Source organism: Eleutherodactylus coqui, chromosome 2 (genome assembly GCF_035609145.1).
Source record: "Eleutherodactylus coqui strain aEleCoq1 chromosome 2, aEleCoq1.hap1, whole genome shotgun sequence".
Lineage (NCBI taxonomy): Eukaryota > Metazoa > Chordata > Amphibia > Anura > Eleutherodactylidae > Eleutherodactylus > Eleutherodactylus coqui.
Window position 1 is genome coordinate 211,043,719 of NC_089838.1, and position 23,764 is coordinate 211,067,482.

At 44.8% G+C, this 23,764-nt stretch overlaps 2 protein-coding genes across 3 annotated transcripts in view; one reads left to right on the top strand and one right to left on the bottom strand.

The window, feature by feature from the left end:
- The window catches only part of MPI (mannose phosphate isomerase), a 29,183-nt gene extending 22,097 nt beyond the window's left edge, over window positions 1-7,086 (bottom strand). The window contains exons 1-2 of one of the 2 annotated variants that reach the window (XM_066592401.1): window positions 6,815-7,086; window positions 209-336 (exon numbers count right to left, since the gene is read on the bottom strand). In XM_066592401.1, the coding sequence (XP_066448498.1) occupies window positions 209-336; window positions 6,815-6,833 (147 nt within the window). In that variant the 5' untranslated portion in view covers window positions 6,834-7,086. The other variant, XM_066592402.1, reaches the window with a different exon arrangement.
- A 281-nt stretch (window positions 7,087-7,367) lies between these two features.
- The window catches only part of SCAMP2 (secretory carrier membrane protein 2), a 35,245-nt gene continuing 18,848 nt past the window's right edge, over window positions 7,368-23,764 (top strand). The window contains exon 1 of the mRNA XM_066592403.1: window positions 7,368-7,517. Coding sequence (XP_066448500.1) covers window positions 7,461-7,517 — 57 coding nt within the window. The 5' untranslated portion in view covers window positions 7,368-7,460. The remainder of the gene's footprint in view (window positions 7,518-23,764) is intronic.

Sequence of the window (23,764 nt, forward strand, 5' to 3'; positions counted from 1 at the left end):
GGGCAGTTTTTTTCTCCTAGCTGTATATAAGGAAACCCGTTTCTGTAATGTGATGTGATGTAATAGAACTGAACATCCTGCTTACATAATTCAGCAGCTACATTTTAAACTCTCTAACCATGACTGCAGTATATTTCCCCATTGCTATTAATATACATGTGATGAATACTGCATTTCTGGCAATATTCTTCAACAATCTCTAGGTTACCTCTGCATATGGCTTATTTGGCTCAATCTTCCGCCCAGAGTCACCGCTGACCCATAGCTGAGCTACTTCACTGTCAGCTCCAAGCTTGCCCCAGGCATAGTCTTGTACCACGCAGGACAGAAGAAAAACTGCATAGAAGAAAACATAGAATGAAGCAATGCAACTACTTCCTCCTCACAACAAAATGCTCTTTATGGAGGCCAACACCATCTTTTTCTCCCAAATCCCTTATATCTCATATATTCCTGATGTTTGTATACTTGTCATTTTAATGGATATTTTACTCAACTGCACTTCAAATATATCAAGAGACGCTGATGGGCAGGTACATTCATAGTAAAATCAATTTCCCCATTAGTGGGCCATGTGAAATTGCATCTGATTAGCGGATGAACAAGTAAACGCTTGTACATCAGCTGGTCACATCTTTTGTGAAGATGAAAAAAATCCTAGTTGTCTGCAGCACATCTTCCTTTTTTCTCATTGTTGCTGATGATTCTTTAGACAGTCTTATTTTTGAAACTCCATTTATGTGTGTATCGTGTTTTAAGGGAGTCAACTCTTTAAGGGTTAATTTTGCCATAATTACTTCCTTTAATTGATCACGGTCTTTTATTGGATAAGTTGTGTGCCCTTTATATGTAATTAGAGTGCAACTGTGCTTTCTAAAAACTTTTGACAAGTCATAGTGACCTATCAAAAGTTTTGATCGCTGTGTGTTCAGCTGCTGGGACCCCCCACCAGTCGCTAGAATAAGCCAGCTGAAGCTTGCCACTGGTTGCTAATTGAAGATGGGCTCATAGACTTTCTATAGAGTTAAGCAGCGACAGAATGCAGATAAGTGCTTCAGTTGGCTCATTCTAGTGATTGATGGGAGTTCTCAGCAGCCAGCCTCTATGATAGCTCAAATGTTTATAGAAAACACAGTTACACTTTAAGGCCTCATGTCCACGGGGAAATTCGGCCCCGCACGGATTCTCCATGCAAAATCCCGCTGCGGGTCCCTCCTTTCACGCAGACATGAGACCACAAAATCAGAAATACTCACCTGTCCGGACGCTGCGGATCTCCCCTCCGTCGCGGCCGGATTTTCTTTCTTCGGCCCGGCGGATGTGCTCGGCATGCCAGTAACGTGCCACGCACATGTGCCGTGTATACTTTTTTTTTTAAATGCCTGCTTTTCCATGGTACAGCAGAAATACAGCTGCGGGTGTGCCGCAGGACCGGACGGCTTCCAGAGGCTTCAATAGAAGCCGCGGGAGACCCGCAACTAAAATGGAGCATGCTGCAGGTGTTTTCCCGCAAATGCAATCCACGCCTCAGAGGAAAATGACATCTGCAGGTATTTAATTACCTGCGGGTGTCCAATGCATCCCTGTGGGGTGCGGATCACGCTGCGGATATTTTCCCGTGGACATAGGGCCTAAGTATGTACCACACTATACTTTGTATCTACTATTAAGAGAACTAGGTGTTTGAAACGCATCAGTCCTACATGTGTCATTATGTATCTATTTGAATTAAGCCCCGTTCTTATTGGAACAAGTACAGTGCTGGATTTCCTTCCTTCTTCACATGGGATGATTGCACACACTGGGCCAGCTGTGTGATCACCCAAGGGTGTTCATGTGCTCATTTATATTTCCCAGATGTTCATTACAAATGGAAGAAAAGAAACATTTTTCTGGGAGTGCTTCTGGGGTAGAAAGAGGCATTTTTTCTAATAAGATATTACAGTTTCTTATCTTTTATCTCTACTATCGATTTATGGAAAGTAACTGATAATTGAATGTACACAATACACGCAATTTACTACTGTAATTCCAAACTTTCACCTGTTAGATCCAGCACCACTGCTCATTTTCCCACCAAATGTTTACCTGGCTGCAGCGGTGACATCAGGGGCGTAGCTAAAGGCTCATGGGCCCAGGTGCAAAAGTTTATCTTGGAGCCCCCCAACTTTTCTTAACCCCTTAACGCAGGGGCATAACTTGAAGCTCCTGGGCCCCAATGCAAAATCTGTAACAGGGCCTCTAACTATAATGCTTTATTCATAGTACTGGACTCCCTATATGGAGAATAGAGGCCTTATGTGCCCCTCAAGGCTCCTGGGCCTGGGTGCAACTGCATCGCCATATAGTTATGCCAGTTGGTGACATCATGTCCCTGAATTCAATGACCATCTGAGCTTAGTTTACTCTTGAGGTCATGTCAACATCACGCAACTGCTGCAGCCAATCACTGACCTCAGCGATACACCATTGAGATCAGTGATTGGCTACAGCGATCACATGTTACGAACGTGATGTCGACACTGTAGATGACTAAGCAGAGCCTGGATGGGAGAACTGTAGCGATGGCATTAAATATAACAGGTAAGGCTTGTTTTATTCAATTTAGCACAACTACCTTGTTTTGGCTCAAACCAGACATCCCCTTTAAAAGGGAACCTGTCATCATGTTTGAGCCCAATAAACTACATTATAGGGCTCAAATGTTATGGAACAGAGAGCGGTGTTTGATACTCCCCAGGTTCCTATGCAGCTGCCACATGCACATAGTGTAACTCTTTTCAGCTGGCTGTATGCACACGCATCCCCATTCATCTCTATGGCAGCGCGCACTGTGTGCAGCAACTTCACAGGGACACATAAGAGTCACACACAGCTCTCAAAGATCCCCCTTCCATCACGTTTGAGCCCCATAATATAATTTTTGGGGCTCAAACATGATTACAGATTCCCTTTAAAAATAATTCCCTTTAAGAAAAAACTTGTGTTTTGCAAAACCTAATAGAGAAATATTTAATTTTTATCCGCTACTGACCTGCCCCACCCTGTTCCCATCTAACTTGCATCAATAAATAGGAAAAGAGGTTCCCAGCAGCACAGCATATATCCTCATACAGAGTCAGGCAACACGGTATGCAACGCCAGTAGGGAAGCCCAAACCAGGGGGGTTCCGGGGGTGCAATCCAGATAAAGAAGGTAGTAACTGGCAGCAATCAGCAATGTAGAAAGATGCAAAATTTATTTCCCCATTACAGAAATTCAGCAACGTTTCGGTCCCAATGGACCTTCCTCAAGCCAAGGTGGAAGGTGGCTTGAGGAAGGTCCATTGGGACCGAAACGTTGCTGAATTTCTGTAATGGGGAAATAAATTTTGCATCTTTCTACATTGCTGATTGCTGCCAGTTACTACCTTCTTTACCCATCTAACTTGCATGTCATACATTTATTGACTAACTTGCTGCTATCGGGCACTAATATAAAATCTGGATCAGGCCCCCCACTTACCAAGTGCCACTTATAACCCTGACATCTTCTTATGCGCTTCTTCAGACCCACCCAGGTATGAGGGCCCTGGTGTGATTGCTACCTCTGCACCCAGCATAAGCAGATACTGAATATCCACAGAAATCTATAAGGGTCATTCCGTGTCAGTTCAACCAACGCTCCCGGTCGACCATCTCAGATTTCAATGAAACTTTGCATAAAGATAGACCCTGACCCTAAACTAAGATAGCCAGAATATTAGGCTTCAAAGTGCTTTGGTTCACGAGCTACAGGTCTTAATCTAGGTGGTTGTCATGTGATTACAGCGCGCAACCTGAAAAAAGGGGCGATTTCAATCCATTGCCAAGCCAGTTCTAATGACTCTAGAGCAATGAAACTTCACACACTAGGAGAACTTTTGGTGCTGAATCCAGCTAAGCTACTCAGACTGCCACTCTTATCATCATTCTGCCACCATTGCATGTCAATAATAGCTGAAAAATTCTATTGCGCAAAATAAAACTCATATTTTAAGCAGTAATAACTCATAATCAATGCAATCCAACTCAGCTATGAATTTATCAATGTGTACTCCATAGAAATGTTTCTCATTATTCCCATTATGGACCCAAAAAGATGCATAGCTCTTAAGATACAATGAGTCAAAAATGGCAAAAAACACTTTTTTGCAAATTTTTCCCTTTTTCAAAGGCGAAAATCGGAATGTACTCCATTTTTATTTTTTTTCATTTTTGTTCTATTTGGAAGAGAATTTTTTGCTCTACAAGATTCTAGAATTCTAAACTAATTATACATCCATGCAAAACTTACACTTATTTTATTATTTGACCTCCGCGAGTGCATAGGACCTTCACAGGCATTGATATTTTCCCATCTAGAAGGTCTGGGAACAAAATGAAAAACATCAAATCTTGTAGAGCAAAAAATTCTCTTCCAAATAGAACAAAAATGAAAAAAAATAAAAATGGAGTACATTCCGATTTTCGCCTTTGAAAAAGGGAAAAATTAGCAAAAAAGTGTTTTTTGCCATTTTTGACTCATTGTATCTTAAGAGCTATGCATCCTTTTGGGTCCATAATGGGAATAATGAGAAACATTTCTATGGAGTACACATTGATAAATTCATAGCTGAGTTGGATTGCATTGATTATGAGTTATTACTGCTTAAAATATGAGTTTTATTTTGCGCGATAGAATTTTTCAGCTACTTTGACATGCAATGGTGGCAGAATGATGATAAGAGTGGCAGTCTGAGTAGCTTAGCTGGATTCAGCACCAAAAGTTCTCCTAGTGTGTGAAGTTTCATTGCTCTAGTCATTAGAACTGGCTTGGCAATGGATTGAAATCGCCACTTTTTTCAGGTTGCGCGCTGTAATCACATGACAACCCCCTAGAGTAAGACCTGTAGCTCGTGAACCAAAGCACTTTGAAGCCTAATATTCTGGCTATCTTAGTTTAGGGTCAGGGTCTACCTTTGTGCAAAGTTTCATTGAAATCTGAGATGGTCGACCGGGAGCGTTGGTTGAACTGACACGGAATGACCCATAAGCATTCTGGATGCAGGATCCCACAGCGGAATCTGAGCCCGCGTACCTGTCCGGAATCTACTTAGGCCCCCTGCACACTGGCGGAAATTCCGCGGCGGGATTTCCCGCAGAATTTCCGCCCATGGAAGCTGCCATAGGATAGCGTTAGAAAACGCAATCCTATGCAGACAGCCACGATTTGTCTGCGCAAAACCTCGCACTGAAAACAAGCAGCCGGCACATCACCGAGCCGGAGCCGCGGGAGCAGGTGAGTGCCGCGCTGGTCCCTGCAGGGGCTTGGGTCGGGTCGGGTCCTTATCTGACCCCGCCGTCTGCAGGCGGCCTTAATCTGTACTGCGGATGGTCTGGTCGTCGCACATGGGCAGTACACATTTTCCTGTGCTGTCGCTAGGCGATGACGTGGGTTCTGCAACCTTTTACACAATGATGATTGCGGAAGCGTCGAGGGTTAGACGGTTTCCATTGATTTCAATGGAAGCAGTCTGTGCAGATACCGCTCAAAAACAGAGCATGCTGCGATTTTTCCTCTGCAAGCAGAAAATCGCAATTGATTTCCGCTCATATGTAGGAAAAAGCGCATTTCCATTGCATGCTAATGAGCAGTATTTGCTGCAGAGCCTGGAGGCGGACGCCCGCTCCAGATTCCGCAATGCAAATATGCCCGTGTGCAGCCGGCCTAAGGCTAACTTCACACGGGTGAGCGCGATATTGGGCTGTGAATCACGGCTCGATAGCGCAGTCACCAACATGCGATTTTGTCACGGATGCGAGGCGTTTTTGGAACAAAACCGCCTCGCATCACTTCGGGGAAGTAGCGATCCTCTGCCGCAGCTGAAATCTAGCATTGCATCGCGTGCACCTAGCACGTGGTGCGATGCTACCGCCGGGCCCCAATGAGAATGATGGGAGATGCAATAGTTCACTCCAAGATAGGGGGTGCTGCAATTTGTTGGGTTCATATTGGTGCGAGATTGCACAATGAACAATGCTATTTTGTGCGCACCAGTTTATTTTACTGTTCTTTTTGCGCCCGCAAAGCACGCTGATTTACGCATGGCAAACAAAGACGCACCGATTAGCACGCTAATTAGTTCTAGATGTGTTCTTTTGCCAGTAGAATGTTTCATACATTTGCGCACCCCCCACATTGACTTATATGGGGCACTTTGGTTGCAAATACGCAGAAGAAAAAAAAGAAGCATTTTCTATTCTTTTGCACAACCTAGATGTGTGCACAATATACAGAAACGTGAACAAATCCGTTGAAATCAATGGGTTCTATTCTCTGTATATTGTGCATGCAAATACACCCATGTGGAGCCGCCCTAAGGGTGCGTTCACACGTAACAGGATTTGGTGCAGATCTCCAGCAGATTTCAGCCTCTCAATTTAAAGGGTGAAATCTGCTGCAGATCTGCACCAAACTCATGTGAACACACCCAAATGATCAAGTGGATTTACCAACACGTGAATGAAGGGAAATTTCCTCCATTCCAATCGTTGGTATACTATGGTAGCAGTTAGACAGACCGTATACTCCTACAATTCATATAACACATGACCACAAAAACCACGTGAATAATATGTGCCATCAATGTGCAAAATATCACAAGCCATCTAAAACTAGTGATAAGATATAGTAGACCGCCCACTGTAGGACTACATCTCCCAGCACCCTCTACCATAGTATCATCGCCCTGGAAACTATCCAGTGGAACCTGTCCTCGATGTGCAGTGTCAGTGTCCTTCCGCCCTGCGCTCACCTCGGGGCTCAGCCATCATTCGCTGCTTCCACCTCGTTTCAGCTAACAGTGCGTAACCACACCACAGCGTGGAGCATGCCGGGAGTTGTAGTCATTCACCTGCTGACGTTGCGGCTAAAAATAACTTCGCCAAAGTATGAGGCTGGGAGACCTGGGGATTCGGTGACGCCACAGATCATAGCAGACATACAATTAACAACCACCTTAATTACGCGAGGTTTTATTTTTGTTAATACAACAGATTATCTCCTAGCCTAAGAAGCCGCGACGTGTTTACAGCCTCCTGCAGCGCCTCTTGTCGTCAGACTGACGTCACGTGCCTCACCTGTACCTGTTCATTGGCTAAGCCACTCCCCCCGGATATCAGAGAAATATTGGGCCATGATAGCTCCGCCCCTTGTGTCATTAGCCACGCCCTTGTTACGTAACAGCGGCCTAGTTGCTCCTAGCGCAAGTCCCGCCTCTTCTTGCGGAGACGCGCGAGATGATTGGCTAGTAGGTGACTGGAAGTCCTGCTGCTCGCCTATTGGCTACCGTACAGACGACGCTCCCGGGAGCCCCGCCCTGCACAGACTGCCCCGTCACATCCAGTAGCTACCTGTCCAGGGAGGAGCAGCTGCGCACTGTGACTCTCGCGGAAGGAGCCATGGCCGGATACGACACGAACCCCTTTGCAGACCCGGTGGAAGTTAACCCCTTCCAGGTAAATCTGACGCGCGATCTGGTCTGCTTATGGTGCGAATGTTTGTAAGTCCAGAGTACAGCCGGTCGTGGATGGGAGCCGGGTGTCTGCAGGTGGACGGGGCGTGGGATGTGCTGCAGTAACTTCCTGGAAGCGGCTCCACGTCTTGAGACGCCTTATCCTCGGCACTTCCGCAGACAGCGCAAAAATAGTGTGCAGATCTAAAGAGGGGAGTAATAGCGCCCCCAGAGCAGGGTCTGCCTGCTCTGCTTACTTACATAGGACTGCAGCACTTCTAGCAGGTGGCCCTCCATCACAACCCCAGAGTAAGCGCAGAACACACATTGAACAAGATACATCCAGCCCCCTGCATATAGACTGCAGACCCCTAAACATAAGACCCCCAGAGACTGCACTGCAACTTGTCTTCACTCCCCAGCACAGGCGATGACCTGACACAGGTCGACAGTCGCATGTCTGAATTGGGCCCTGCAGTGGAGAGAAGTACAAGAATGGGCGAGGATGAAGTAAAGGGAGCTGTCAGCAGCACTTTTGCTACTACCCCAAGGACATGAGGACTTCTGAGGAGTGTTCCAGCCAGGCCCTTGGTAAAATCCCAAAAGTCAGTAATGGCGTCGTTATTCAAGTAGCGCTGCAGGATAAGGAAAACTTCTGTCCTGGGATAGAATCATGAGCCAAAACCAGAGTGTCACTTTATATATAGATTAACCCATTAAGGACCAAGCGCTGTAATTATACGGCACTTGGTCCTAGGCTGTAATCCTGGTGGATGGTGTATGGATACGGCTTCTGCAGTCTAGCTGGAGCAGGTTGGGTTTTCAGCTGTCAGACTCAGCAGACGACCTGAAGGAGAAGAAAGAGGTTTTTAACGGCTTCGGTTTTACAGGTTACGTAGCGTTCAATGAGCGCTGTATAGAGAATGCAGGAGGCAGCAGGGCAGTTTCCTGCATGGGACCCAGCGATCAAGTGATCACTGGCAACTCGCAGCATGTCAGACCTGCAGGAACTTGGCAGACCCCTGACCAGCTCCGATGGTGACTAATATCACACTAGGGGGATGTTTACCCTGTGATTGGGGCTCCTATGGATACTTCAGTTTGGGTGCATGCACATGGGTGGATTTGAATTGCGGAATCCAGAGCAGACGTCTGCCTTCAGATACCGCAGCAAATACAGCTTATAGCATGCAATGCAAAAGTGATTCTTTATGTACACAAACGGAAACCACGGATGACAAATCGCAGCATGCTTCGTTTTTGGTGGTGTACGCACAGACAACTATTGAAGTCAATGGAAGCCGTACAGCCCATCCTCAATTGACATTGCAGACGGGCCGCGGATGCCACAGGAAAAGCAGTAGTTTAAAAAAAAACTGTACTGCGCATGTCCGACAGCAAGCTGTGTGGACCGTCTGCAGTACAGAAAGAAGAGAAAGGCGTGCACGGACGCCGCTGCTGACAGGGCCGGATTCTGCATGTGGAATCCGACCCGCCTGTGTGCATGCAGATATATATATATATATATATATATATATATATCACAAACCGATGCCAATCTAAACCATCACCACATCTGCCTTGCTAATCCAAGATTATACAAACTTTTCCAGAATGTCCAAAACAAAACGGAGAACCCATTCCTATACTCCATTCTAGTATTTTATGTAGTAATTTAAAAAATGAAGAACTAAGTTTGAGGGGGAAAAAAGCGAAAAAGGCATTAAATAACCCCATATGTGACGAAAAAAAATAATAATTTTGGCAGACCAGGAAAAAGCATATGGCCATTAAACCATCACATGGGTAAAATCACTAAAGTGTCTGGTCCTTTTAGGATTGAAGCACTCTGGTCTTATAAGGGGTTAAATGAGTTTTCCAGCGAAATGGTATTGATGACCCTCAGGACCCTGGAGATGGATCATCAATTCCCTGGAAAACCCCTTTAACCCACTACATGCCTGACACCCGATGATGCCACACAATATCCAAGAAGGCCTGTAGCAGGTGATGCCAAAGCAGGTGGGCTTTATATTAAGTCTAGCCCGAAGGCTGGGAGGTCCCACAGCAGCCCTTCAGCTACCGCTCCAGAGGACCGCAAATGTACAGATAATAAACAAATGGCGCTGGCGCTCTACAGACCCCCAGTGCTGATTTTTATATACTGCTGTTATACTTACAATTGTGGGGGTCTGTAGAGCCCCAACGCCTTTTGCTTTTTATTATTTGGTCAAATCGTCAGGTTAGTGTTTTTTGCAGGAAGAAAGCTTTATTAGGGCCGGCGCTGTATGCTGATAAGGTCTCTGGAATTATTCGGATGGTGTCGCAGCCATGCAGAGTCCTGGGGTCTTGGCTGAAACGCCATGTGATCATGTGCAGTGAGCCAGGGTGTATATCTTGGCTTCACAAGCACACTGCACGTGCCTAATGCCAACATCAGATGGCTGGTGGGGTGGGATGCCAACACACAGTGATTGGTGCGGTTACATCTTATGGGTTGTGGACCAAACACCTGGGGGTCGATTTATGCAAGCTGTCTTATAAATCTGTTGCTCACAGCCACCAATCACAGCGCAGCTTCCATTTTACCTCAGCAGTATAATAAATGAAAGCTGCACTGTGATTGGTTGCTATGGGCAAGAAAGACAGATTGTCTTAAATGGCTATCAAAAATCTGCCCCCGATTCTTGCTCATTCGGAGTATGTCAGTAGGGACCATTTGTTTGGTCTGAAATAATTCTGCACGGTTTTTGCCTGTATGACGTTTTTAACATGATGGATTAGAGTAGCTTGGTTCTATCTCAAAGATGAGTGTTCTAGTTTTTGCACTTGTCAACGACCCGATGGCCAGCGTGGAACTCTCTTCACTGCACCTCCTGGAATGTGTTCGAATATGCAGTGATGAGCTGACATACTTCTAAACTAGTTCATGTACCTCATCTGCATACGCTGCCGCCCTTATTAAGCTTTTGTCTTCAAAAACTCTAACCTGGCAACTTTACCTAGAAATGCTCACCCTCCCTGCACCCGATTCCTGCTGGTCTTTACTCTTGGGTGCAGGGAGATATCAATGACAAGATCGACACCACGGCCATGTGACTGCTGCAGCCAATCCCTTCATCCGGAAACTAGCTGCAGCAGTCACATGACCAGGTGTTGGGATGTCCTCATTCTGCATCTGGAAGTAAAGACTAACAGGGGCCAGGAGTTGGTGGAGCAGAAAAGGGGAGTTTATTTTAGTTTTGATAACTGCAGGTCAATTGGGTTTTTTGGGGGGGCAAAAAGTCCCTGAAAAACCCCGTTATTGATCACTGCCTTTAAGTCGTTTGGGCTTCTGGGAGAATTGCTGGCTTTTCCAGGATACTTTCCCCGGTTTCCAGTAGAGGGCAAATATGTAATACTTTGAATTGTTCACTCTTCAGGCATAAGGGCCGTTCCAATGTTCCTCATTTTCCCCCAAGTTCTGTCCATTTCGGACACAGAACTCACTCAAGATCTGCCATGTGAATATAGCCTTAGAAACACAGCAGGGTTGATTTACTAATCCAGTGTAATAGACAGTGTAAACTAAGACTAAACAGACTGAGGATGCGCTAAATTTAACACTGTGGCTGACAAATCCGGTGCATCTTGAGACACTTGTCTTCCTAGCACCTATTGGTTAGTTTTTGCTAATAGTTTGTTGCATCTGATACAATGTTGCCCCCCTCCCCACCCTGTTAAACTACATCCACTTGTTGCATAAAGTGCAATAAATGTAGCACATAACAGTTTTTGTTTTGTTGTGTGAATTGAACTAGAACTCGAGTGATTTCAGTTTAGTAATCTCTGCCCCACTGTCTGACAATCCAGCATACAAGGCTATATCTGCTGGGCTGTCTGTCCTTTACAACCAGAGTTTCTCATATTAATCTGTTCAGCCCAAAGCTTTCTTAATGTGCTGGCAGCAGAGAAAAGGGTGGTATGTTAGCATTATCAGCTAAATAGGTACTGCCCTTTTAATAATGGCTATAGGTCATTGTGATAGTTGGCAACAGTGCAGATTGCCTTATATATCTAAAATTGCACTATTTTGTGCCAAAAATCCCTCTAAGGGTCTCCCTTCCTTCTAACTTACTGTCCACTGCCTGTTGTCATGTGAAGTCTGTCTGTTAGCATAGACTCCAAGACAAGCAGCTTGCTGTTCTATCATGCTGCCCATAAAAGTCTATGGAGAAAAAAGGAGGATGAAGCAACACAGACATGCTGCTGCAGCTGGAAGTATTTACTGAAGGATGTATATGCATGTTTAGTAACCATTACTCAATAATACTGTACAGTGTCCTTCACATGCTGTATTAAAGTTTGCTGTCCATATAAGGGATCTACCCTGTGGGGATGTGTGAACAAAATGCACAAGTAATTATTATAGCTGCTAAACTTATAAAGTAAAACTTGATGTTAGTGACATCTAGTGCCCAAGTTCTGTAATAACACATGTGGATCACTTTGCTCTGGACAATGTTCTGATTGGTAGTCTTCAGGCCCCCTGACAGAAGGGTTGGAAGAGTTGTTGTGAAGTGCGCTCTGAGAGGACTGGTGACTATTGGTTTTGGAGTAGTTTAGGAGGAGTGAGGGCAGGTCCCCCATGTCTACCCTGCTGGTAGAAGGAGACAGCTGCCTGAGCTCAGAGGAAGCTGATGACAGTTGGGATGAAATGCTCATTGAGAGAACGTAGAGCAGTGGGTCACTAGTGTTTTCGGAGAGAAAAGAGGCAGCGATGCCATACATCACCGCCGGGGACCTGCAGGTGCTACGGAGCATACTGATGGATATGCTTTGGCTGAACTTAAGTATAAGTAGAGACCGGTCTCTAGGGTAGGACTATAGTGTGCACACTTATAAACCACTAAGATGGAACTAATAACTTCCAAGTGGTCAACCACCACCATTTTTGAGCTTGGCACTGTACTGTCTTAATTTCTCTTGCTGTATACTCGAATGCTCGCCGGGCATATCGTTGGCCTCTAAATATTGAGGGGGGCTCAGATTTTGTCCACATTGATGATGATATAAATGGACTGATCAAGCATTGTACGGTTTAATTATACTTACTAGAGGGAAGTGTGTCCATGTTTAGGACATATTTTGGTTGTGACAACCATAAGGTTTGACGACTATGTGAAAATCCACTGGTTATACTCAGTTGTCCTGAATCACTAAATAAGAATCCCTGCAAACTGTGTCTTTATGCCTCTTGTATCTCTGTTGTACTCCGAGCCCTTCTGTGCTACCATGATCAGTACATCCCTATACCTCTAATCCTCGTAAAGACGTGATGAGCGGTGCTCGTTAGAGCAAGCCGATTGTCAATCCATATAAAAGCACCCTGGCACAATATAGCGCCACTTGGTATTCAAAGTGCAAGTAGCAATGTGTATCTAATGAACTGATGGCTGAAGAGCACACACACTTAGGGTGCATTCACTTGAACGTATATCGGCTCGGTTTTCACGCCGAGCCGATATACGTTGTCCTCATGTGCAGGGGGGGGAGGCTGGAAGAGCCCAGGAGCAGGAACTGAGCTCCCGCCCCCTCTCTGCCTCCCCTCCGTCCCTCTGCACTATTTGCAATGAGAGGAGCCGGGGCGGGGCTAAGGGCTGCGAATTAGCAACGCCCCCGCCCCGCCTCTCCCCATTACAAATAGTGCAGAGGGGTGGAGAGGGGGCGGGAGCTCAGTTCCTGCTCTTGGCTCTTCCACCCTCCCCCCCCCCCCCTGCAGATGAGGACGACGTATATTGGCTCGGCGTGAAAACCGAGCCGATATACGTTCGTGTGAATGCACCCTTAGGGCCATTTGCACAGCCCGATCATCGTTCAAATTCTCGCTGGATGATTGAAATTCAATCGGGCCGTGTAAATGCCTGCTGCAACTGAATAACAAATGATGATAATTCGTTGTTTCAGTTTCTGCAGGCATAAAAATCAAATGACAATTGGGCCGTGTAAACAGGCAGTTGTTTATCTATGAAGGACGGCCTGTTTACTGTGAACGAAGGCGACTGGACCGGAGATGGTTCCCGCCTGCCTCACTTGGTGAGAAATCCTCATTACTGTGTGAAACCACAGGCGCGACTATCGCTGGGACGGCTGGCGGTCGCTCAAGCACCTGACAGTCATTTCGTGTAAAAGGGCAATTGGTCAACCAGTTCTCTGTGTAATGCCTCTCTATTCACTGCAGAGCTGCCAATTGAAAATGCTTTCTGCTTACTTGGGAAGTAGCATCGCCTCTGTAGTAGTAGAGCTGGTAAAAGCTAAAGTCCCCTGGTGCAAGCACCGAGTCATGACTGACTCCTGGGGTGATGTGAGGTTTTCATGGCACACTGTTTATTTTTGTGGGGTGGTTTGCCATTGCCTTCCCCAGTCATCTTTTAATGTCATGTGCACGTACCTGAAAAAGGTCGAAGCAGACTGATATTGTCCAGAACCTACACCCAGCAGCAGACATTAGCATAGGGGGGACTGGGACACTGTAAATAACAGCTATTAACAGACTTTCATAACTTTTTGATATGTAAATGGGAGAACACCTTATTAAATAACGTATTGTATCTCAAAGAAAGTTATTTCCCATGCAGGGGAAATTAAAAATTAAGATTTTGGCTTCTATTGTAAGAGTAAACGTATTTATAGTGAAATATATTGTGTATTTGTGTGAATGTTACACAATTCCATATATATCTGCTCTTATTAGACACTCCTGCTGTCATGCTGGATGTGTGCAGCTGCTGCTGTAGAGGGCAGAGATAAGAGTTTGACAAGGAAGCTGCCATTTCTAATCTCATAGTGAGTATCTGCTGGAGGTTTTTTCCACTGTCATATGACCCTATCCTCATAGGGTTCTTTTATGACTGTCACTCTCTGGTTTCACACAGGAAGGATAATTGCTCACTTAATCACCCACCTCCATCCAGAGTAAACAGGCAGTTCATAGATGAACAACTGCCTGTTTACAGAAAGCCGATCATCACATGATTCTTACACCTGCATTAGGCCAGGCTCACGGCAGTGTAACTTAATCGCGTATTACGTGGTGAATCGGTCCAATGAAAGTTAATTGATCCATTCCCATTTGCGTAGATACATTGCGTATAATAGGTGCATAAAAAGAAGAATGCAGCATGTTCTATTTTACCTCTTGAGTAAAATGGGCCCTTGCGTTGTTCCAAGGCAATGCATGCCAGCCTAGTATTTGCCCTGTAGGAGAATTGTAGTATTACAGGACGGCAGAAGGTCTACCAGATTGAGGTCACTGAGCGGCTCTCCATTCTGGGTCATATGGGGTCGGGGGGGGGGGGGGTCCAGAGTGGGGGACCCATCTTTCTATGCCCTAAAATAGCATATGAAAGAGGGACGGGGGGTGCGCCACCTTGGCACAACTTCTTTAACTGACCATGTGACTGTTTTAGACAGATTGATTTGTTCAAATTTGCACTGTTTTACAAACAGTAGCGGGCTCTAATGAAGCAGTGTCTGTCCTGTGTGTGTTATGAATCTCTATGAATTGCTAAAGGGCCACTCTGGCGATAATCTTTTTCCATGCCTGCCCCCCTCACCTGATTGCCTGTCGCACTCTGGAGGTTTCTTACTTTTACTTAAAGGAGATGTCCCGAGGCAGCAAGTGGGTCTATACACTTCTGTATGGCCATAATAATGCACTTTGTAATGTACATTGTGCATTAATTATGAGCCATACAGAAGTTATAAGAAGTTTTATACTTACCTGCTCCGTTGCTAGCGTCCTCGTCTCCATGGAGCCGACTAATTTTTGGCCTCCGATGGCCAAATTAGCCGCGCTTGCGCAGTCCGGGTCTTCAGCTTTCTTCTATGGAGCCGCTCGTGCCAGAGAGCGGCTCCGTGTAGCTCCGCCCCGTCACGTGCCGATTCCAGCCAATCAGGAGGCTGGAATCGGCAGTGGACCGCACAGAAGAGCTGCGGTCCACGAAGGTAGAAGATCCCGGCGGCCATCTTCAGCGGTAAGTATTGAAGTCACCGGACCGCCGGGATTCAGGTAAGCGCTGTGCGGGTGGTTTTTTTAACCCCTGCATCGGGGTTGTCTCGCGCCGACCGGGGGGGGGGGTGTTAAAAAAAAAAAACCCGTTTCGGCGCGGGACATCTCCTTTAATCCCTTGATGCATTAGCCCAGTCTAGGGCCTCATGTCCACGGGCGGATCGGATTCCGCATGCAGAAGCCCCGCAGCGGAATCCAACTCTGCCAGCAGCTGAGAACCCTGCTTACCTGTCCAGGTCTTCTATTTTTTTCACTGCAGATGTGTGAGGAAGCGCCAGCCGGCACACCGCTGCACATGCGCTGTGGGGTTTGTCTTTTTTTAACTTCTGCTTTCCCACGGAATGTGGGGCCCATCCTCAATTAAAGAGGTGAAAGTGTAATGTGAGTCGGAAAGAAGGGGGAGAGAGGAGGACAGAGGGAGGCATACGGCTAAAAGAGCTGAATCAATACAGCTTGTTAGAACATGTGGATTTTTCACTTTTATATTTTTATTTCATATATGTGGAATTTCTTTTCTGTCTTTTTTTTTTTTTCCTTCTATTTTAACTGATGCTCAGACACCCCCTGCATGGGGAATTTAATAAAGCAGCACCTTGTATTGCTTTGCAAAATTTCAATAAAGCATTTTGAGACAAAAAAAAGAGGGGAGAGTATTGGAAAAAGTCAAATTTGTACACAAATATGGCATGTGCCAAATTGTTACAACTTTTTAATGTCAGAAAACTGTTGCAAATGGCTTCATAAACTTCCCTCATTTTCTTTTATTATGTGAATGGTGTGATGTGGTGCTTGGGAAAAGATGCCCTTGGGATGCAGGCCGTGAGATGCCCTAGGCAATGTTCTGCTAAGAAACCTTGAGTGCTAGCATTTGTGTGGAGTATTAGAATACCCTGACACTTTCCACCTAAACATTGTAGCAGATCAAGTTTGGGTATTCCCAATGTCCCCTATCAGCAAGATAATGCCCCCTGCCATATGGCAGGGGGCATGCATACAAATCGTTCAGGAATGGATGAGGAACATAACAGTTCAAGGACATGACATGGCCTCTAAATTTCCAAGATCTCAATCCAATTCATTAGGACCCCCAGCTCACAACTTCCAGGTTAAAGGACCTGCTTGTGTCATGGTCCCAGACACCCCAGAATAGTCTTGTGCTTGATGGGTCAGAGCTGTTCTGTGGATGTAAGGGGGATCTACACTATATTTGTCTTATCCTTGTTAGGGCTGATTGATGTATCTTTTTTGCTTGACAGACCCTTTACATTTTAAGTCCTCTACACCGCCACAATCATCTGGGTGACACAGAGCATAAAGTTGGGGAGACAGTCAGAAACCGCAAGTTTGGCCTATTTACATAGATTAATCCGCTTCTGATTGGGTAATTGACTTACTTTACATGCACAGTCTGTAAGGAGATCCTTTTTAATTTCGGATTATCTGTCGGGTGTCAAAAAATTGCCATAGTGTTTGGGCTTTTTCTTGCCCTCGGGTGCTTGGGTGTTAATATGGCTATGCCCCATCCCAGTCATGTGCATGTGTCCGTGTATTTCATTTTATTCCAAACTATTGCTTATGTAATCTAGTTTCTAGAACGCACAATATAACCACTGCACCCACTCCTGTGACACTGCCAGCTGTTCATACATTCACATAGAAGAATGTGTGTCATCTAATTAGTCTGTCCTGCCTCGTCTGGCTGCATTAGGGTCACATGGATTCCCTCTTTATCGTCCCAGGACTGAAAGTTAAGATGTTTATAATGAATTTCTTATTACATTCATTCTTGGAATGAGAGATGGATATGTCTCCAAGATCATTCGGTCGGTTTCACATATGCTTTGGGACTTCCGGTCCGAGGTACCATCGCAGATCTGGCTGTAAATACCAGAAGGAAAAACACTGCATGCACCACTTTTTCTTCCTTCCAAAAGCCAGGCAGCGGGACCATTTGAACACGGACATTCCCTTTTCCTGCTCCCCAAATGGCGCAGTAAAGGGGAATCCCCAGTGCAGGTATGAAAACACCCTTATTCTGCCCATGGTAACACTCCTTTAAATGGTTCCACGATTTCTCGATGTATGAGGGGCTGAGTGCTCACTGGACCACAAGTGACTAAAATGTGTCACTTTTTCTTGCGGAAATTTTGAGGCAGATTTACTACTACGGTCTAGTAGAGGGTTTCCCAAACTTTTCAGCCTTGTGGCACCCCTGCGAAATGTTTTACCATGAACACACCCCTACTAAAAATGGGCTGTGGCTAATGTTGAGGCTTAACACATCTTACGATTTCTGCCTCCGACTTTCCAGGCACCTGGTGGCTTCTAGTGAGCGCAGCATCACTGGCCACTTCTGCATCACCTGCCCAGCGGTGCTATGCTCACTAGAGGCTACCAGGTGCCCGGTGTAGGAGGTGCTGGGGGTGCAAAGTTTTCAGAGGTAGTGCAGTATTTTCTGAATATAGCATACAGACGGTAGTGGCTATGTCCTCCCCGCAGGCAGAGATGGTACTCTCTCTAGCTGGTTATGTGATGCTGTACTGATTTAATTATGACAATGTCAGCCGGGCAGGTGGAAATCTCTGCATCAAGATGGTGCCTGCTAAGTATCAGACAGGAATCTGCACTGCATGAAAGTGACTGCAGTAGACATTAGGAGATGTCCTAAGTGTGACAAATGTGTTTACTGGAGTGGTCCTTTAAAAAAAATATAAATAAATTACCGCCCTTTGAAGTCTATGCATCCTCAAACTTGCTATTGCACAAATGGTTGCACAGGAAAAACTTGTTCATAAACTTTAGAGCCAACTGAGGACACACCCAGAGCTGCCTCTTCTGCCGTCTTCCTAGGGCTATACTATGGTGGGACGTTGCCACAGCCTCCCATGCTTTGCTATGTCTTTAGTAAACCTTTGAAATGTATCAGGAGGTTTAATAAGTTTTCTGTTTTGGGTGTGTGCGGATACTTCTTGTTTGTGTGTACTGCAGGGCTTCTATTACTGCACACAGCTTTCTGTCTAGAGTCCTTCATGTCTCCAGGATGTAACGCTCTTTGACACTAAGATTCACATTTCATATTCCTGCACTGTAATAGCCCTTTACTGGATCACATTTCATGTTATGGCCAATATCATTGTCGCACAGGAGATCTTACAGCAGTGCAGATATAAACACCTTGCACAAACACTGAGTTGCTATCTTTTCATTTCCTCCTTCCAGCACATTATGTACAGATTACCATGTAGCGGTAATTACAGGGTGCTTGCCCCCCTTTGTGGAAATGTTACATGCACAACCCAACTGAGCAGACAAGTAACTTCTACTCTCAGGCTTCACTTCTTTTTCTCTTTTAACCCCTTAGTGATGGAGCTTTTTTGCTTTTTTCTATTTTCGTTTTTCCCTCCTCCCATTTAAAAAATCGTAACTCCTTTATTTATCCATCGACGTCTCTGTATGAGGGCTTGTTTTTTGCAGGACGAGTTGTAGTTTTCAATTGTACGATTTATTATACCATATAATGTACTGAAAAACTTTTTAAAAATTCTAAGTGGAGAGAAATGAGGGAAAAAAAACGACATTCCACCATCTTTCGGTGCGTCTTGTTTCTACGGCGCACAAACTACAACAAAATGACCTGATATCTTTATTCTATGGGTTAGTACGATTACTAGGATACCAAACTTGCATGTTTTTGGGGGTTTTTTTGCTGTAGTACTTGTATTTTTTTTTTTTTAAGATATTGAATTTTTTTAAATTATTTTTTTGTGTCCATTTTCTGCACACAACAACTTTTTTATTTTTGCGCCGACATAGTTGAGTGAGGGCTTTACTACTTTTTTTTAACAATTAGTAAAACTTTTTTGTTTTTATACATTTTTTTTAATCCTCCTAGAGAACCACAACCAGCGATGCTTTGATCACTGCTGCAGTATGACAGCATACTGCTTTTTGACAGGCAGTCTGCTAAGGCAGCCCTGGGGTTTTTTAGAAGGCCCCCGGCTGCCATGACACCTGCACGGCTCCCCCCGACGATGTTCGGGGGGTTTTAATGCCGCTGTCAGAATTGACAGCAGCATTTAGAGGCTATCTCCCTCCATACACGTCCTGCAACAGCAGGACGTAAAAACACTATTGGGCTGTCACTAAGGGGTTAAAGCTTGCATTATGTGTCCCATTTTAATGGTACATTACGTTCACACACTATATATATTTATATATAAATGTATTTTTCTTTTTTTTTTCATCCCGTTGAAAGACACCGATTTTGATTTTCTTTTTCTCAACTTTCTAAGCTGACCAAGTCAAAGTTGAACATTTATGATGCTTTTTTTTTAAAACAAGTTACTATGGGGGCCGCATGAATAAAGAAACGAGATGTGCAAAGGAAAATTAAATGGAAAATGGTCACCTGTGTGAATACAGCCTAAGGCCAGTCTCACACGACTAGATTTGTATTGTGGATTTTGCGATCACCATCCACATGGATGATCCACAGTAAAATGTGGGCACTGAAAGGCATGAACATTCGAGATATATATATATATATATATATATATAATTATTTTTTTTTTTTTCCTTCACACAAGTGGATATGAATTGCATATTCCACGAGCGAAATAAAAATCGCAGCATGTTCTATTTCACCGTGGAATTCATGCGGATGGCCTCCATTAAAGTCAATGGAGGTGTCAGATCCACCGTCCATATGCAGTTGACATTGCGTATGGGTACCATCGTCATCGCTAAGCGACAGGGTAGGAAATACAGACAAAAAAACTGTACTGCGCATGACCACCAGCAAACCTCCACGGTCATCCACAATACCGTTTATTGAGGTACGCAGGGGGACCAGCCGGAATCCAACCAGTTCGTGTGAGCCCGGCCTGAGACAGGAGGAGTTGGGACAGGCTCACTTCTGGAGATGGGTATGGGTCGGAGAAGGGATCCCTTGTCTATATGCAGTATTTGCCGTATTCTGCAGATATACTATAAATGGGAATAACCCCTTTAATGAACTAGTCGACTAACAATCTTCAGCTTCCTATTCTATGGGACATCTATGATTAACTTTAGGCTGGCTTTACACTGAGCAATAAAAGACCGTGTCATATTTTGCTGGATTATGCTATGAGATGAAGTAAATGTATGGAGACTTTACCAGGACGCGTACAGCAGAGGTGTCTGCACAATGTCTCCCTACTATTCCCCATACTGATGCAGCACAACCTTGTTGGCCCGGAGTCTATAGATAGATCCGAGCCCTCTCCCATGTCTAATGAAACACTTGGCCGGGACACAATGCCTCAGCGGATTACAGGCTGTTATTACACTTCCACATGAGCTGCTAAATATTGACTTGTCAGCCTCCCGCGGGCCGGGCTCACAGCTGTGCTGTATATCAGGCCGGGAGCATTCCTAGCGGCTGCCGGTTTCTTGATTTGAGTTGACAAACTTCTTGGAGTGCAGTGCCCTGCTTCTTAAGGTCTTCTACATCATCTTGTCTCCTCAGGCAAGTCTCTCAGGGTCGTTTGTAAAAATGCGCTGTCTTTTAAGGCAGCGGTTTACTGTGTTTTCAGCTGCATTGTGGTGCATTTCTGACAGCGTAGTAAGAAACGCAGCCGAGCAAACTGATGTCAGAACTGGTCCAACCATAGCAACCTGCATTTTAAAAACGCAGCAAACCGCATTTTTGACTGCATTGGAGATGCTCCCCATTCATTGGCAACTCGACGCATTTAAAATTGTTGAAACACACTAAAATACATCAGTCAGCGCTCGAAAAGCGCAGCGTTAGAAATGCTACGCTAAAACGCTCATCTAAGAAGTCCCATTGAAATGAATGGCTGGTTAGTACAGCGTTTAATCAGCACGTTGCAAATGCGCGTTAAACGCTGTAAAAACACGCCTGCGTGAGTGTCCCCAGGCCACTCACACAAGCGCTGACTTCCACGGTGTTTTGAACGCCATGGTAATCGCAATACAATGCTCCCGATTATTTCAATGGTGCCCCGCAGACCTGCACTCAAACGGGGCGTTTGCTCTATTTTAACGCGTTTTTGTACTTTTTAACGCATCTCCTCACCCCTCACAATGATGGGGTGTGTGTCTAACACAGAGCCTGCGTTTTGAAGATGACAGTAAAAATCGCGGTAAAACGCTGCCATGTGTGAGTGGCCTTATGGAACTCCCACTATATCTTATGACGAATCGCAAGACTGCATTAACACATGCTAGGTTTTGTGTAGTTGGTGTAGACCTAATTGCACTTGGCTTTACATGTACAGATATGTGCACAATTTCTGTCCTCTTCCATGTCCCTTCAGCACTGTTACATCCAATGGATTCTGCTCACATCCTAAGTCCTTGCTTCCCTGCGGCTGTATTATGGGGATATTCTCCCCTACAAGCAATGCAGAAAAATAACCTCCATCAAATGGCATCCAGTGGGCATAGCAGAAAAAAACTGGAAGCTCATCCAGAGCTATGCACAGTATGGGGTTATGGTAAAACCTGTGCATGTGAATTGTTATGTAAGTTGTAGAACTTTGAAGAACTTCCCACACTGTTGCACGTACATTTAAGGTCTTCTCAAATAGACGACAACTAGCGTCTAGTTCAGAGGCCAGGTACCAGTCCAGCGAATAATAACTTGTAATGCCAGAACAAAATCTCAAACCCAAAGCAAATAAAATAAACTCCTTTCTAACCACAATCTCCTTCATCAGAGTTAGTGTTTTGGAAATAAGCAGTGCCATACACACTTAAAGGGGCTGACGCAGGAAACTGTGGATGCAGACATGATCTCACTGTAGCATTATATGGCTACCACTCACATGAAAGGGTCTTCATGCAAATGAGAGATGGAACAATACCTCTGCAGCGCCACCTATGGACTGGGAATTGAAAGCCAAGCCAGAATCCATACACAGACAGCTGTTTCGGGTGTTTGCCCTTTACCAGTGTGTCATAGGTTTCTGGCTTGGCTAGCAAGAGGCCTGTGACGTGGGTCAGGAACGCTATCTTTTCTCCTTAGGGAAAGCAGCTAGAAGGTGAGTGAGGAGACTTATAAGGGCATTTATGCTCCTCTGGGTAATATGCAAATAAGGGAGATGGAACAATCCCTCTGCAGCGCCACCTATTAGAAGGCAGCATTCATGTAGGGTCTTCATGTAATGCTTCTGCCGGAGAGGTAGCCACTCTAACATCAAAGAACCTTCCTCTATGATGTCCATATACCCTAATTGTCTTCTATGTGATGATCTTTTAATAAATTTTTTGAGATTCAGTTAAGACTTTATGACTTGAGTATCATTAGAAACTTGGGGTGTAATATTCCTCCACAGTACAGATGATGTGTGGGTGTAAAAATATTACACATTGTCGAAAGGGCGCACTAAATGGTCGAACTCTCAAGGAGAGTAGAAAAAAACTAACTTATTACAAAGGCTTGAGGCATAACGAAGCTACCGCAAGAAATGCATGTAGGGGTATGCCTGAGGAGGGGATGTATTTGTGATTTTTGTGGACTGCGACCTTTGATGTAATATTTTTATACCGTGTTTTTGTGGGACACCCACACGCCGTCTGTTGTTGTTGCTATCTAATTTAATTTATAATGTGAGTCACGAATGTTTTTAAATCACATCTTCATATAACGGCTTATTTATGAAGCCTGACATGGATGTAGGTGGCCCTGTGTAGGAAACGTTACACAATAGTAATAAATTTAGCTGATACACCTGGAGGTGAGTTCTTTTTAACTGTTGATGGCTGGCTGTAGTAATATCATGGATGTGCACCACCCAGGTATTATAGCTACAGACTTGGTGAGAGTGTTCTCTAGAAGTTTATTTTCTGCATGACCATTCTTCTTCCAAAGAGTCCAGGAATGGTGACGTAGTGTTTTGAATGGTGTTTAGTCTACAGAAGCCAATCTTGGCACACCTTTCCCGAATGATATGTTTCAAACTGTAGTTCACATGTAGGTTGGCGTTACTAGTATGTGCTGTACAGTGGTGTGAATGTAGCTTTAATGAAAACTCTAAAGTATCGTTTCCTTGAAGTCTACTTCTAGTCTTGTATAATGATTGCTTCCTGGTGAGGAGAAGAGGATAGTAAAGCAATTCAGACAATTACAACACACTTCTCCTGAGTGTTTATGCAACCGTCCATTTTGGCTAATCTGTTAACGTTGTCACATG